Source organism: Vitis riparia, chromosome 12, assembly GCF_004353265.1.
Source record: "Vitis riparia cultivar Riparia Gloire de Montpellier isolate 1030 chromosome 12, EGFV_Vit.rip_1.0, whole genome shotgun sequence".
NCBI lineage: Eukaryota > Viridiplantae > Streptophyta > Magnoliopsida > Vitales > Vitaceae > Vitis > Vitis riparia.
In genome coordinates, this window is record NC_048442.1 from 22249440 (window position 1) to 22267319 (window position 17880).

The 17880-nt window shown below is 32.5% G+C and overlaps 2 protein-coding genes across 3 annotated transcripts; both read left to right on the plus strand.

Moving 5' to 3' along the window:
• The first annotated feature begins 5903 nt into the window (after positions 1–5903).
• LOC117927361 (aspartyl protease family protein 2-like) lies at positions 5904–8314 on the plus strand. Its single transcript, XM_034846861.1, has one exon. The coding sequence runs from the start codon at positions 6297–6299 to the stop codon at positions 7932–7934; it is 1638 nt and encodes a 545-aa protein (XP_034702752.1). The 5' UTR covers positions 5904–6296; the 3' UTR covers positions 7935–8314.
• Positions 8315–12732: 4418 nt separating this feature from the next.
• LOC117926443 (3-hydroxyisobutyryl-CoA hydrolase-like protein 5) lies at positions 12733–17529 on the plus strand. 2 transcript variants are annotated; one of them, XM_034845539.1, is made up of 17 exons: positions 12733–12940; positions 13335–13585; positions 13817–13876; positions 14028–14111; positions 14210–14278; positions 14435–14498; positions 14634–14707; positions 14831–14914; positions 15053–15137; positions 15278–15363; positions 15845–15966; positions 16059–16119; positions 16238–16336; positions 16638–16739; positions 16861–16902; positions 17003–17109; positions 17206–17529. In XM_034845539.1, exons 3-17 carry the CDS (start codon positions 13844–13846, stop codon positions 17261–17263), a joined length of 1170 nt encoding a protein of 389 aa, XP_034701430.1. In that variant the 5' UTR covers positions 12733–12940; positions 13335–13585; positions 13817–13843; the 3' UTR covers positions 17264–17529. The 2 variants fall into 2 exon arrangements, with proteins under 2 accessions (XP_034701430.1, XP_034701431.1); XM_034845540.1 differs by lacking the exons at positions 12733–12940; positions 13335–13585 and adding an exon at positions 13659–13696.
• The last annotated feature ends 351 nt before the right edge of the window (positions 17530–17880 follow it).

Genomic DNA, 17880 nt, shown 5'->3' on the forward strand with positions numbered 1-17880 from the left:
TTACAACTATCCCTCTATCTCTACAAAAGGACATCAGATGAAGAACTCACTACATCCTAACGGGTAGAGTCATCATGAGAAGAAGAACCCTTGACCATCGTGTGGTCAAGAATTGGCTCTTCTTAGAGGTTGTCCCTCTCATATAAAGAAGCTTGAATATTGATTTGTGCTTGATCATACAATGATTCTAATGAAGACAATTTCCTCCTCTTTAAATTATACAATGATTATTCAAAAGACGATCCCTTCTTAGATTTCTTCTTACATTGATTCGAGCCTTTTCTATTGATTGACCTCTTTGTAGAAGGAGGCATAGGAATTCCCAATGCCTTTAGCAAGTCAAGGATGGGATTATTCATGTCCTCGACAGGAGTATCTCTATTGACACAAGTCACAAAATTCTTAAATTGGAATGGAGGGACCGACACAAGAGCAAAGGTTTTACAGTCAAAAGAAGACTCATCCTTAATAACCTTAATTGGAACTTACTCCTAGAGTAAGGTGACATGTTAACCTTGTCAAACTAGAATGACTCCAAAACAGATGAGTGATATGGAGAACTAAAATTGACCACTTTGTAAAAACGCTCCAATGATACCCTTGAGATTCTCCAAAATACAAAAAATAAAATTAAGATTATACTAGAAAAATCAAAATAAAAAGAGGGGAAGAGTAAACATATTAACTCTATCCTCTTTAAGAAGCATTGGAAGCACGATCTCTTGCACATTCAACCCCTCTTGTTGTTCGTCAATCAACAAAAAACCCTGGTCCACTTATTTTTTTCCCTAGAGTTTGGAGTCTCAAAAACCAAACTTCTTAACCTATCATTTGGAGAGATGTACCTTGCACTAGTATTATGACACTCACTTGGTATAGGAAGAGCAACTCCCTCAAACTAATCTTGTAGTTAGGAACATAGTTCATAACAATTACTATCATCAAAACACTTATAGTATTGGGATCAAATGGTGTGAGGGCACCTTAAAAAAATGTCATAGAAGCAATGATAAAGGAAGATGAGGACCAACCTCCAAATGCTCAATAGGAATTAATCATTCTCTTGACTTGAGTAGAGAAAGTTCATTCTTTCGATGGAAAGATAAATCCTCACAAAAGAAGGAATCTTGAAGCATTGTCTTATGTCATAAACTTCACTAGTACCTTTTGAAAAAGAAGCAAGGAAGAAGAAAAACAGAAAACATAACTGTTAAGACCAAAAGCCCATATAAGAACAAATGACAATTCACTTATCAGTGACACTCTGAGAAGATGAAAAAACAAGTTGTCTCGAAAAATACGTCACCTCCGCTTTGGTTTTTCTATTATTACTAAATCAACCTAGAAAACAAGAAGAAGATTTGGTGACATGAAAATTCTTTGCAATGTGACAAGGTCAAAAGAACGACGTATTACCTTCACATGTTGCCTGTCATGACACCTTTATGGCACTCACTCAATTGCAATACAATACATGTGATTAGACCATCATCATCATCACTTCACAAATAGGAGGTTGACATATCTAAGCAACAACATCAACAATGATCATCGCCTATAAAAATTTGACCTCTCATAAGTAATAACTTTTAATAGCTAAAGCCTTGAAAACGACTCTATATTAACCACATAACAGTTAGAATCTTCGAGATAGACATAAGAGAAATCATTCACAGTAGCATATAACTTATGCCTTCTTTTATTACCTTTTCATTAACGATCTCCCGAAAGGAAACTATAAAAAAATGAGGTTGAACTCCACAAGGTATGAAAAATAACTCATTCCTATACGTTGTCCTCTCACTTCATTTTTTGATTAACTTAACCATCTAAGAAGGGTTGACCTAACCGATCCATCTCTTTCACCTTTCGATATGTAGGAACTTTATATATTCTTAATTTTATTTTTATTTATTTACATTTTCATCCTTGTATCCCATTTTCACCTTAGTGTGGATGATGTAATAAAGAGCACCATGAACCATATGAGATGATGGAATTTTCAAATACCTTAGTGTGGATGATGTAATAAAGAGCACCATGAACCATATGAGATGATGGAATTTTCAAATAAAAGACACTAAAGATAGGGGGGTGGGGGTGAGAAAAAAAGAAGTAAAATCTTAATATCTTTTAATTGCTGAAGAAAGATGAACATCAAATCCATGGTGGCCTAAAACTAAAATGGAAAGGGCAATAAACCCAAATTGGGTTGGTTGACCTTCTATTTCCATACAATATACATAGTAAAATATTTAAAATTAACTTCATATTCAATGCATCTCATCATGATTAGGACTACCACCAAGATCAACTCAAAAGACAATTTTGGGTTTTTATTTTATTTTATTTTATTTTTTATAATTTTGATAAATCATATTGGCAACAATAAAAAAAAAAAATTATTAAAAAATATTAGGCAAAAAATGCATATTATATTTTGATATAATTGGTATCCTACGAATTGGAGGTTTTTTTTTTTCTTTTTTCCAAAATATTTTTTAAAAGTACAAAATCCCTAACCTTTTTGAAGTAAAAGCTAAATTAAAAAAAAAAAAAAAAAAAAAAAAAAGAAGAAGAAAGAATTAGGTGAGGAAGAAAGTGGAGTCAAGAATAGCGACTCAATATAATAAACTAATAAAGGTCCACAAAAGACATCTTTAGGGTTAGCAATTGAAATTTGAAATGGAAGACTTAACTCTCTTCTCTTGGTACACGTTGCTTTAATTAAATACTAAATACCCATAAACCTCTTTAACAACATCCAATTGATACCCTATCTACTACTTATAATACCCAATAATTGTTTATTTATTTTTAAATAATAAGTATGTGCTTCTAACCTCCAATATTAGTATGAGAAAGCTAGATTTTAGTTAAAATGATATTTTTTTTAAACCAAATAATATCATATCTCAATATTATTTCAAACATTTGTGATCACCTAGATTTTTGGTGTTATTATTATTATTATTATTATTTTCATATAAAACTATATTTTTAAAATACAGCTTCATAGTAAATTTATTTTTGAATTGAAGTCGCATTTTTTTAATATAGTTTATTTTTTGAATTAAAGTTGGATCCTTTACATATCATGTCTTCCCTTTTAAGAAACTATGAGTCTATTTGATAGTTGTTTAAAAAATAACTTTGAAAAATAGTTTTTGAAAATAATTTTTTATAATTATTCTTTAATTTTTATATAACAAAAGTCTGTTTAAAAAGTTAAATATTTTTATTCTGTTTTAAATATTTTTAAAATTAATTTTTATATCTAATTTTTATTTTTAATCATTTTACTTGTATAATTATTTTTTAAAACAACCCTAAAAAATATAAAAGCAATAAAAAATAATTAAAAAATGTTATCTGAAAAAACTTTATTTTATATTCTTAAAAATATAAAATAGAAAATAGTTTTTTTTTGTTATCAAACGTGTTTTTTATGTTTTTTGTTTAGAAGAACAAAAAATTGTTTTGAAAAACAATTTCCAAACAAATCATATATCTTTAAAATGCAAGAAAAAGTCTATTTTAATAATAAAAACTTGGAAGAATGCCCACACCTCATACTCACCTTCTTGTTTAGATTAGACCCAAAACACAAAAGAGGACACACTCAAAACAAAGATGTGGAGTCATATCTCCTTGGGAAGAATTCCAAATGAAGTTAAGAAAATTTTTCTAAAAGGAAGGAACATGTGAAGTAAGAAAATTTATCCCTTTAGAAATTTGAGGCATGCAAATGATGACCTCCAAGGTCTTTGTCTATGGTCATTGCCCAAAAAGGTGGTACAAAAACGTGGATTTTGGTTCATTGATCAACTCTATTGACTCTATAATTTAAACAAACCCAACCCAACCCAAACTTTTTATGTACTCTTGACCTTGAATTATTTACCATTCATCAAATTAAAAATGAGTTACTTTCAACCTCTCTCTCTCTCTTTTGACCAAGAATGACCTTAAAATTGGATTAAGATGTCATTTCATTCTTTTGTCAATGACTTAATTTTAACTAACCCTTGGGTCAAATATCTCTGATTTGGTCCTCCTTGATACTTTGAAAATGATATCATAAAAAAAACAATTTTTTTTTTAATTTTTTTTAAATTTTTAATTTTTAATTTTTAATTTTTTACTTAAAAGTCTAAAACTAATTTGATTTTGATTGACAAGCCTTTCTATTTCATTGAATTAATCTCTTTCTTGTAGCAGCGGGCACCCGTGGTGGGCCCAAACTGCGACGCGCTCATTGGCGCGTGTCATGTAGTCCACTATGGACCACTTTTTTATTAAAAAAAAGTCAAAGCAAAGGACCAATTGCATTTTGGACTCTCTACGTTTGGTTCGTTCACATCTCATTTATTTAGTAGGCCATGGAAAATTTAGTTTTATTTTTCATTTTTATATTGCGTGAATTTTATTATTTAATAATTAATCATGAAAATTCCCTTTTAACCTCCTTAGGTTAAATTTAACATAAAAATAAATAGATTAAATAGGAGTGCGATGAACCAATTTGATATTTTAAAGTGATTTAATAACTTAATTTAAGTTATTAAATAAATAAATGTTTGATAAAATTTAATACTTATTACTTAATAATATAATTTGATTTTAAGTTAAATTATATTTAAGTTATTAACTTAATTCTTATTATAAGTATTAAGATTGTCTGATAAAATTAATTTAAAATTTATTTTAAATTATCAAATTGATATATTTATTATCATAAATTATAATTAGGGTGAAAAAGGTCGGGTAATATAAGAAGTCATGGAATAGTAAAAAAAATCATGAAGGTAACTATGATAAATAAGGATAAAAAGATAAAATGAAAATATGGACTTAATAATAAATTTATTTATTAAAATTATTTTTTACTTTTAAGTCATATAATTAAGTTATTTTATCAAACATACTTAATTTACTTAAATATTTAAATTAAATTATTAAGTTACAAGTTAGTTTATCAAACATTCACAATAAGACTTTTTTTTCCATTTCTCATATATAATTAATAGATTAATTATTTTTTATTTTTAACACGTTTAAAATTTAGATTTTTTTTATAAAAATAAATTATAAATTTTATTTATTTATAAATTGTATTTATTTATTACAATCATAATTTTTAAAATCAAATTGGTAAGTATGTAAGGTAGAAAATTAAATCCAAATATATAATTTTTTATGCTAAAACATGGTATATAAGGTAGAAAATTCAAATACATATCTTCTCTATATTATACCTAAATTAAAAATGTGATATTTTCTCATTGAGATATAAAAATAAAAAAGACAAAAATACCCTTGTGGAATTTCCTAGAAAATCTTCCATGCTAAAATATGATATATATATATATATATATATATATATATATATATATATATATATATATATATATATATATATATATATCCACTTGAGGGGATATTATACCTAAATTAAAAATGTGCTGTTTTCGAAAAAATAAAAAGACAAAAATACCCTTGTGTACATGCCCAGCTGAAAGGGAAGCCCAACAAGTCAAAACCCAATCAAGTAATTTTAAATGTGCAAAATAAGAACACATGCATTTGAATTTTGAGGGAAAAAGAGAGAGTTATGGAGTTTGACCAGGTAAAACCAAGGCCAAAGTATTGTAGTTGGAGACTTTTAATTAGCAGTGGGAGGCATATTGGAATTTGGAAGAAGAGGAAAGTGTGAGGAACACCACCCTCTGCCCTCTCCTCAAAGACCAAGCAAAAATCTTTCATTCATACTCATTTCAATAATTAAATTTACTTATATATATTTTTTTATATTTTTGTCTTTCAAACTTATTTTTTTCCTTTTTGATTTTTGATTTTTTTGATTTCTTGGGATTTTTTTTTTGATTTTTTGGATTTTGATTTTGATTTTTTTGACCCCTTGAAACCAAACCGCGTTTCCAACAGTGTTCAAAATCGTTGAATTACATTCCATAGCTGATAGCAGTCATAGCACATATACCCTTCTTTTTCTCTTCTTCTGCTTCGCCTTCTTCTTCATCAACTTTGAATCCTCCTCTTTTCCATTATATAATTTCTCTCCTCCCAAACACACCCCATTTACTCTTTTCTTGTGTTTCTTCTGTCTTTATTTTCTGGGCTTCTGTTTTCTGAATTCAATTACTCTTTTGATTTCGGAACACCTTTTCTGGCCTTTGCTAAAAGGTGAAAACGTTTCTACCCTTTTCTGGGTCTACCTTTTTGGTGTCTTTCTTATTTTCTCAGTGACCAAACAGGAGGGGATCAGCATCACCACCATGGTGCTCAAGGTTTTCCTCCTCGTTCTTCTGTTAGTCTGCGGCGCCGCCGGAACCCACGATCACAAATCAAAGAATGGCTCTCACCTCGCCGGAATCGAATTTCCGGAGCACCCCAGCTTCAATGCGGTCACAGCTTCAGCTACTACTGGGTGTAGCATCCCAAATTCGAAGAAATCGAACCCCTCACAAAATGAAGGGTTCGACAATTGTGATGACGATGTCGATGACGACGAGGCGGAAGACGGCGACGGCGATGTGAAACAGACGGTGAAGCTAAACCTGAAGCGCCGGTCGGCGGGCACAGAGAAGAAGGAATCGGTGGGTGTGTCAAAAATGAAGGACTTGGCAAGAATTCAGACTCTCTACAAAAGAATGACTGAGAAAAAGAACCAAAACACGGTGTCAAGGCTGAAGAAACAGCAATCGAAGCCCCAAGTAGCACCGCCAGCGGCGGCCCCGGAGTCCTCCGCAAGCGTGTTCTCCGGCCAGCTCATTGCAACGTTGGAGTCCGGTGTGAGCCTTGGGTCAGGCGAGTACTTCATTGATGTGTTTGTGGGTACACCTCCTAAGCATTTCTCTCTTATACTTGATACTGGTAGTGATCTTAATTGGATTCAATGTGTGCCTTGTTACGAATGTTTTGAGCAAAATGGACCTCATTATGATCCTGGGCAGTCCTCTTCTTATCGCAATATCGGTTGCCATGATTCCCGGTGCCACCTCGTTTCCTCTCCCGACCCTCCTCAGCCCTGCAAGGCTGAGAACCAGACCTGTCCCTACTACTACTGGTACGGTGATAGTTCTAACACCACCGGTGATTTTGCTCTAGAAACTTTCACTGTTAACCTCACCATGTCCTCTGGAAAGCCCGAATTGAGGAGGGTGGAGAATGTCATGTTTGGTTGTGGTCATTGGAATAGAGGCCTCTTTCATGGGGCTGCTGGATTGTTGGGATTGGGGAGGGGGCCACTCTCCTTCTCGTCCCAGCTCCAATCTCTGTATGGCCACTCTTTCTCTTATTGTCTTGTCGATCGAAATAGTGATGCTAATGTCAGCAGTAAGTTGATTTTTGGTGAGGACAAGGACCTCTTGAGCCATCCGGAGTTGAACTTCACTACTTTGGTTGCTGGGAAAGAAAACCCAGTGGATACATTTTATTATGTCCAGATTAAATCCATTGTGGTTGGGGGAGAGGTGGTCAATATTCCAGAGGAGAAGTGGCAGATTGCCGCTGATGGCTCTGGTGGTACAATCATCGATTCAGGCACTACACTTAGTTACTTTGCTGAGCCTGCATATCAGGTTATCAAGGAGGCATTTATGGCCAAGGTGAAAGGATACCCAGTAGTAAATGATTTTCCTGTTTTGGAGCCTTGTTACAATGTTACTGGGGTGGAGCAACCGGACCTGCCTGACTTTGGAATTGTCTTTAGTGATGGAGCTGTCTGGAATTTCCCAGTTGAGAACTACTTTATTGAGATTGAACCAAGGGAAGTTGTGTGTCTAGCGATTTTGGGAACCCCGCCTTCGGCCCTTTCAATAATTGGAAACTACCAGCAGCAGAATTTCCATATCTTGTATGATACAAAGAAGTCTAGGCTGGGCTTTGCACCGACAAAGTGTGCTGATGTCTGACATTGCTAAGCATTTGGATGGTAGGAGGAAAGACTCTTAACATAACAGGTGCAGGAGGGCGATTGTCTGGTTCTTGTTTAAAGTGGTAACACAAATGAAATTGAATTCATTTTTTTTCCTTCTGTTGAAGTTCAGGTGACTGCATACTTATAAGCAGGGATCACTGGTGCATAACGGTTCCATCAAGACAAATTTTAATGTATTTATCATTTTAACCGCTCCACTTTGGATCCCTTTTTGGCTTGAAATTGTTGTTTGACGGTGAATACTATCAGTAAATGACATGTAAGTTTATGTACAAGTTCAATTTACATTTCCTTTTTGTACACATCCAAAATCAAACTCTTAAATGCAAGAGTTTGGTCATATGATTGCTCTTAGGCCTTAGTTTCGTTCTTTTGAATATTTTCTCTACCAGCATTGATTCCCATTGTTCACTGATTTTTTCCCAAATCAGTGATCCTAGTTTTATCAGAAAGCTTTCACTCAAAAAGGCCCAAAATGAGATCTTTATAATAATGTTGAAAACCATTTGTTGATGTTGATATGTATGTAGATGAGTGACTTTTCCCATTAACCTAGTTAGAGGGATCTGTTATTTGTTGCCTCCTTTTAAATCTTTGTGCATGCTTTTCCTTATATTCTGTGGTAATTATAGCTCTATGTGGATTTAAAAGTTTCAGACCCTTTTTCTTTTTCTGGGAAAACTAGACATTTTATTGTATAGTGCCGTCTGTTTGCTGATAATCAGCTTGTTGAAGACTAGCCCTAAAAAGGCTTGCAGCCAAAGGAAAGAGAAACATGTCTTTCTTAGAGCTTCCACTGCATTCCCAACAGGTTTTCCCCTATTTTTGTCTGCTTGTCCTGTTATGGTAACCCACTGCTTCATTCTTTGCTTGACTCGTGTGATTCTTACTGTTGGACTTTGCATCATGACCTACCATTCTGCAAATCAAACTTCTGTCTTTTGGAAGCAGTGGTGTATGGATGCATCATTTTCTCATGGACATCTAATGTTTGAGCATTTCTGTGTCATAGATTCTGCCCATAGTCACACATGTTAAATGTTTTTTTCTTGCTTTATGATGCTCATCTTGGTGTGTACACTGTAATTATATTGTAGTTAGGACAAGCTTGGCTTGATTTCTGGTGTAGTAGTCTGTAGATGGCAGTTTGTGTGCCAAGCATGGTCCGCTTTAGTTTGTGCCTGTCTGCTAAACACCATAAGAATCCTGTTCAAACAGGGTCAGCATTCAGCAAGTAGCCACAGGTCCCTGCCAAGCCATATCCCTTATAATTGCAATCACCTAACATCTTGCATATTAAGTCTATGGCAAAAATCATATCCCCAAAAAGGAATACATTCATTGACATACATTTGTGTTATTCTTCTATTCTTCTTGTTGGTACTTCACACGCTGCTTTGTTTTCACTATGTTCGAGTCTATGAGGCTATATTTGGCTTGCTTGCTTGGAAGGTGTCCTCTGCAAGGGCTGCACAGCCCTCCATCAAACCTTTGCAGGAGTGCAAATGTAGGGACTTGCATTCATTCATCTCTATGGATCATTTAGATGTTTCTGGATATGGTTTGCTGAGAGGAACAAGTTGTTTGGAGTCTTTGTTGTAGGATCATATCCTTCACTGAGGTGCTGAGATGGCTTTCATCTATTGCCCATCTCTCTCTTTTTCTTTTTGGGTTTTTTCTTCATGTTGTTGGATCATACTGATGTTTTTTTGTATGGTTTGTTGCCTTTTCTTTGCGGGACTTAGATACCCTTTTGGGGAAAGGGTGGGAGGAGGTCCAAACTTCATAGGGTTGTGATTTGATTTCAGGTGTCTAGTGCATACAAACAGGGCGAAGCCATGCAATGCTTCTTCTATAAGGTTAAAGATTCTTACAATGGAGCTAAACTCTACACTTCTATTGACTTCTGCTTTTCCGGGATTAAAAGGAGCATTTGTTAAAATTTAATCCTTAATGCTTAATAATTTGAAAGGATTCTAAGTTATGATTAAGTTATTAAGTCATATTAAATCATTAAATTGATTTATCAAACTTTAAGTTATAATCTTTAATTTATTTTATCACATATATTTAATAATTTAAATTAAATCATATTAAGTTGATAAATTAATTTATCAACCTCAACCTCTAAATCTCTTACTCTTTAAACTTTTTTGAGGTGAGACAAAGAGGTGAATTTTTGTCTCCACAGAGTGGTAGTTTGGTAAAATTTCATACTTATTATTTAATAAGTTGATTTTAAGTTAAATTATTATTAAATTGTTAATTTAAAACTTATTACTTATTTTTTATTTTAAGTATTAATGTTGTTTAGTAAAGTTAATTTAAAATTTATTTTTTGACATATTTACCTTTTTTAATTTTAACTCATATTTATCTTCATTGATTTGAACTCAGTTAATTTCAATGATTTTAGGCAATAAATTTATTTTTAAGACATTTATATTTAAAGTATTGTAAATGCATGAGATAACCATAAAATATTTATTATAAAAAATGAGTCATGAATACGAAATCATAATTCTAAAATATATTCTTATAAGCGTGACAAATGAAGTAAAAAGTATTTTACATTAATAATAAGTTAACTATTTTAATTTAATATTTAAAGTTAAAAATAACTTTAAGTTATTAAATTATATTAAGTTATTAAGTTGATTTACTAAAAACCCTTTTAAGTATGATTAGTAGTATATCTATTTTAGGCACCTAGCCTAGGACTTCCAATTGGCTCACACCACAACTACCTTATAAGGGTGGGGGGTTCTTTTGCATCTATAGGGCTTTTTTTCTTTATTTTTAAATTGATCTATTTATTTATTTTTAATATAATAATTGTTAGGATAAAGCTCTTGAAAGCATGATATGATGTACCAAAATGCAATTTTATTAATAAATTTATTTATTTATTTATTTATTATTCTAATTCCTTTTATTGTTCTTGTTTGCATTAATTAAAGAGGTAATCTTAATAGGTGAAAACATTATCTTGTTAGATTATGAATACTAGTTCATGAAGAGTTTTTATGTGATGGATAGTAAGTCACCTACCTAAGTTTCATCCCATTGTTATTTATATAGGATACTTAAGTGCACTTGATTCTCTTTAGTGAAATATTGAATAAACTTCAAAATTGGATTATGAGGAAGTTAGTACTTTTATGGGTTTCAATGGTCTCCGTTTTGAGCTCATATACTATAATAACACAATTTATAAGAGTTGGATTGTCTTTAAGTTCACTATTATGCGTAAAAGTATTTTGGTAATTACATAATATTGCATAGGGGATAGGGAATAAGTTTTCTAGATTGAGTTAATTAATTAATAAGATAACTTAGTTAATTAATCAATCATGACCCATTTTTGACTAAATTAAGTGACCCAAATTTTAGTAGACTCAAGTCACTTAAGCCTAATAAGAGAACTATAAATACCCCTTAGAGGTTAGGGTTTCAATTATCTTTTGGTGTGACAACCATCATCCATCTCTAGAGAGAGAGACTAAGATTCCTCCATTCCATCTTTTAGTTATTTTTAATTATTTTTACTTGTTTTTTAATAATTATTTAAAAAATAATAGTTATACAAATATGAAGAATGATTAAAAATAGTATTACATATAAAAGTTATTTTTAAAACATATTTAAAAAATTAAAAATAAGTTAAAACATTTCAAGCTTACAAATAAAGCTTATATTTCACAAAACATTAAAGAACAATTTTCAAAAACTATTTTTCAAAATTGTACTCGAAAACACTTCCTAAAAAAAGCTTGAATATTCTAATATATATATATATAAGTATAATTTTATAATTTCTTGTGCATGAGAAATTATTCAAAATTTTGATAAAAAGAATAATTGAGTATTTGCATATTTGGATTGTACTGACTTTTTATGATTAATTTTTATTTATTGACCATATATATTATTTTTCTTAGTCTTATTATTTAACAAAAACAGCAAAATCTCTCAAAAGATGTTCTTAAAAAATGAAAATAAAAAATTATTTTAAACACGTGTAACGGTATTACTCTCAATTTATTTCTCGTTCCATTCTCATTCTTATTGTTACCAAATATTGAAATAAAAATTAATAATCATTCTAACCTTACATTTAGGTTCATTCATGTACAAAATATTGAATCACTAAATTCATTCCTACTTAAAAATAAACAACAAGGACTCTGTTAAATAATTGCTTTTTAAAATAATTTTTTTATTCTAAAAAAATAAAAAAATATATTTGACAATAAAAAAACGAACAGTTTTTTATTATTAAAAACAAAAAATAGGATGGTTTTAGAGAATATGTTTTAACTATTTTATCATATTTTTTAAATCCGTTTTAAAAAATAATTATATAAATATAACAAATAATTTAAAATAAAATATAAAATTTATTTTTAAAATATGAAAAATATTTCAAGTTCAAGAAGACTACAAAATATTAAAAAACAGTTTCTAAAAGTTTATCTCAAAGCAAAGCATCCTTCATGTTCTTCAATCGGCAAAGCAGAGGGGGCTTTTGTGGTCACCATGAAAACACAAACCCCCCCCACAAACAACCCGAGTTGTTGGTCATAGCGTCATGGGATGGAAGATAAGATTCTAATGGCAGGCCCAACAACCTCCTCAGTCCTCAGTCGTCAGGCCCAAGCCAACCCCTTCTTCCATCATTTGGCTACTATCTATACATATATTCCAATAACGTATCTTGACCACCAACGTCTCAAGTGATGGTAGGTGCAAAAACATGAATGATATCTTGAATATTTCCTTCTTCAGAGCTTCTTGGTTTTTTTTTCCTCTGCTGGATACTGGTGATGGTGAGCAAACCCAATTAGAAGTGATTCATCATCCATCAGTCAGAATGTAGAAATATGGGTCAACAAAAATGATATCATTCTTCATAAAGGGGTCTTCACCTACCATCTCATAATCTCGTTCAAAAGCCTGATTTCATGAAAAGAAAAAATGGTAATTTTACAGCTTTTTTCAATTGCTTCATTTTGCTGTGATGTGACATGAAATCTCTTGAGGAAGTTAAGAACTATGTTGGATTTCCTGGGATCTCATTGACTGAAAAATCAATCTATCATCCTATTTATAAATTACAAAAAACAAAAAAGAAAAAAAATGGAATGTAAGCAAATAGTTCTAAGGATTTTTGATCAAATTTAAATATAATCCTTAACATTTTTTTTATCAACCCAAAAAATATTTATTTTAAAATTTAAGTATAAATAATTAAAATATTAAAAGATATTTGTGTTCAAGTTTATGTATCATTTCATTCCTTTTAATCTATTAATTCTTTCTTTGCCTTTTTTTTTTTTTTTTTTTTTTTTTTTGAATAATTTGGTAATGATAGGGATGGAAGATGAAGGCGGTAGTAGGTGGTGGTGGGTGGGTGAAATTGGAGTTTGGTAGAAGAAAACATGTGGAAAATGGGGAACCACGATGTCAACAATGTGATCCTTCTCAAAGAGCCTCTTTATTTAGTTGCAGTTTCAGTTGCAGGTGGAGCTACCAAAGTACCCACACCACAAAACCTCACCTTTTTTGTTTTTTTTGATCTCTCCATAGACTATAACCCACACCTTCACTGTTCTTCCCTCACTGGTATGTCTGCTTATTTGCATAATTTCTTCTGTCTCAGTATTTTGTTTCAATTCCAAGTTTTGGCACTTGGGTTTTGTATCTTTCGAGTTCAAGTTCATAGTTTCACCTAATGTGCTTTTTATTTAAAACCCCAATTTGCAAATTTGATTTAAATTTTTCTTATTTTCTGCTTCAATTACATCTTGATTGCCTTGTTGGGATTCTCATGGCTTTCAAATGGTGTTTCTGCAGTTCGTTGGATTCACATCAATAATTTAAATGGCACCAGAAATGGTAAAACCAGATGAGCAGGTATTCTCTCTCTCTCAGTGACTCATGAAGTGGGTATTTTGTTTGGGTTTTTCTTTATCTTCATAAGTATTTGGGTCTTGTTTGGAATGGTGCCCAAAAACAAAGTGCTTCGCTGATTACTAAATGGGTATTGCTGTATTCACTCTTTTAGGTTGTTTTAGGGGAAGAAATAGGGAATATCAGAGTGATCACCTTGAATCGCCCTCGACAATTGAATGTCATTTCATCAAAAGTGGTAGGTTGGAGAAACCAAAACCATGTCAGATTTATTGTTTTTTCTAATCTTATTCTTGTGTGTGTGTTTAAGTGGTTGTTCCCTTTCACTGCCATTAGGTTTCTCTGCTAGCAGAATACCTAGAAAAATGGGAGAAAGATGACAAGGCAGAGCTTGTGATAATCAAGGCAAGTATTAGTAGAACCCAGAAGTTCAAATTTCTGGATTTTCATGTCTACCATTTGTTTATTTTATTAGAAAATGATTTTGATAGAATAAGAATAATGACTGTAAATTGCTTTCATTTGGTAATTTTCTAATGTTAGTCATGTATCTTATTTTAGGGAGTTGGCAGGGCTTTTTCTGCTGGAGGAGATTTGAAAATGTTCTATGATGGCAGGGAACCAAGTAAATGCATTGTCCTCAATAATTTTTACATGAGATACATTCTTGTTTGCAAAAACAAACGCCTTGGAATTTGGGGCCTGGGATTAGTTCTATTACATTTGACTTATACACACTTTTGAAATTTGATTTTGGCAGGGGATTCTTGCCTTGAAGTGGTCTATAGAATGTATTGGCTTTGTTATCACATCCATACCTATAAGAAAACCCAGGTGCTGTTTTTTAAAAGCATTCTCATGCTAAGGCCCTCTATGTTGTTGAGGAAATGTTTGTTATAATTTACTTATTTGATATTGTAGTAGACTATGCTTGTTAACTGTTAATGCCATTGCCAGGTTGCTCTTGTTCATGGAATTTCGATGGGTGGAGGTGCGTCTTTGATGGTTCCAATGAAGTTCTCAGTTGTCACGGAAAAGACTGTGAGTGTCTCTTAGTTGTTGGGGATCTTCCATGCATAAATTTTGTGGTTTTGATTTGTTGGGCCTAAAAGGCTCAATTTCCAATTCCGTGTTACATTAAATTTCTTGTGGGCCTGCTAAATGAATGTTTTGATATAGGTTTTTGCCACTCCAGAAGCGACTATTGGATTTCACACTGACTGTGGTTTCTCATACATGCTTTCCCATCTTCCCGGGCATCTGGGTAAGCATGCTAGTCACGGAGGGAAGTGTTTGACATGTTGTGACATGGAAAAGTGTTCTGATTTTGTTGTGAAAAAAAAAGAAAAGAAACAAAAGAAATAATCTCTTTGCTTCTCTAAATCTGTGTGGATATGTGTGCAGGGGAATTTATAGCCTTAACAGGGGCAAGGCTAAATGGCAAGGAACTGGTTACGGTTGGACTGGCAACCCATTATGTCCCTTCTGAGGTGAGTTCAAACTCTCTCTGAATTACAGGCTCATGATGTTCAGACATGGTTCTATATTTTATTGTTCATGTAAATAAGAACCCTGACATGGGATCAACCGATCAACATCAGTCATGGATATATGGCGTCTAGCATGGAAACCTCCCAAAACTTAAGATTTTAGCATGGACACCCCTCATAACTTGAAATTTGATGTTAACCGTATTACTCTGATGCATAAGTATGTATTGGTGCCCGAAACAACATGATATTACCAGACATCCTTTTTTAGACACACCCAACAGGCAGGTTCAATGAAGCAAAAAAATGCAGCGTCAATGAGTAAATAACTGTGGAAATGAGTACATCTGAGATCTGGGGATACGAACATTCTTCTTAGTTGTAAATCATTGTTATACATTTCTTCTACTGAACATTGTATTATTTTGTTTTCAAAATATATATTTGAATTAATTACATGCTGTACTGTTTCTTATGTCAGAAAATGCCCGAGCTAGAGAAGTGCCTGATGTGTTTGAACTCTGGTGATCGCAATGCTATCAAATCTGCAATCGAAGAGTTCTCCTTAGATGTTAAGGTTGATGAAGAAAGTGTGTTAAACAAGTAATAAATCTGAACTAGATGAGCATATTTAGCATGTTTGCTGATTATGGTATCTTTGACAATTAAACCAATATGTTTCATTTTCCTTTCAGGCAGTCAACAATCAATGAGTGCTTTTCCAAGGATTCTGTGGAGGAGATCATAAAATCATTTGTAATTCCTTCCTTTTCTTTTTAATTTTACAGTTTCCACAGGAGAAGTTCATCAATTCCATATCTATCTTCTCCAAACCACATAGTCTACATGAATTAATATGTAATATGCTATTCAGGAAACCGAGGCAAGAAAAGAAGGAAATGCTTGGATTGGTCCAATGCTTAAGAGTCTGAAAAGATCATCCCCTACAGGATTGAAGATAACATTAAGATCGGTAATGATTTCTTTCAGGAGCATTTATGACATAAAATCACAATATATATGGAAAATCTTGTAGGAACAGTAGTCCAGTGCTTAAATTTGGAAGCCTCCGCTCTGTTGGACTTTATCTCTTCGAGATACTGATGAAAATTAGCCCTTTGCTTTAAAATTTGCATTCTGTTCATGTGTCCATCATCAGTTTTGTTCAGTCAATTAGACATTGATGGAACAACAGCATAACAAGTAAATGTTAGTGCTGTTTCTTGGATTTCATGTATTAATTGCCTCTAACTATGCTTTTTAAACATGTCTAGATTCGAGAAGGAAGAAATCAAACACTCGCAGAATCCTTGAAGAAGGAATTTAGACTCACTATGAACATCCTGCGAACTACAATATCTAATGATGTCTATGAGGTAGTATTACTGGATTTATCGAGCTTTCACTTACTTGAATTTATGTCAGTAACTATTTCATGTTTAAAAATGCTTTCCACTCACTGAATGAACTTTTCCGTTTCCTTTTTCTTCTTAAAAGGGTATTCGAGCTCTGAGCATTGACAAGGATAATGCTCCAAAGGTATGTCCTCTTTGAGTTTGCCCATGCACTCTTGTGTTCTTAAATTGCTGCTAACCATATGAACAAAATCAAATGATTCTCCATTCACAACTTAACGCAGTGGGACCCACCAACTCTTGACAAAGTGAACGGTGAGAAAGTAGATATAGTATTTCAGCCATTCAAAGAAAAATTGGAGCTCCAGATTCCAGAAAAGGAGGAATGCAGGTCAGTTTGACTGTAAAGGTTCAAATTACTGATATGATTTTACTGTTAATGAATTGATTGCTGATGAATTCTTTTTTTCATCCATATAACTCACAGATGGGACGGAAAATATGAACATTCAGCCTATGCGCAGGTGACTGAGGAAGCAAAATAATTTTCGGTCAGCAGCTGCTGATTCTGTACAATTTCCATCATGTTGATTTACTATCTTCCTGCATTTTCCTGGACTGGTTATTTGTGTCTTAGTGTGCTTGAGGTCTTCACTCTCAATAGAGAAAAATAGAAATAATAGAAATGAAGACCTCTCTGCAAATGTTGTATGTTTCAAAGTTGCTTTCTGCAGTCATCCCCTTAATCACACATTCTAAATATTAAAAATAAAAATAAAAATGCCAAGGTTATGCCTATCTTTGTCAGAAATGTATTGCACTAATTGTATACTTTGAGAAGATGGAAGATTGGAAAGTGTTTACTACTGACTATCCTTGATAAGGGAAAAAGAAAATAAAACATGGGTATTTTTTTTTCCTTAGATTTTCTTAGGTGTGGTAAATGGTTTTAGTGGTTGAAAAAATGGTGATGGATGTTCAATTGGATTTGATACAGCTTTTTGATCGCCCAAAAGTTGATTGTGATGGTCGAAGTGCTTTATAATGTGTTTGATTTCGAAGTGCTTTTTGATCGCCCAGCATGCTCTTTCAAGAAAAGGTTAGATGGATATTTTATAGTATAGCAAGTATACAATCCAGATCTCTTTAGTAGGAGGCCTGT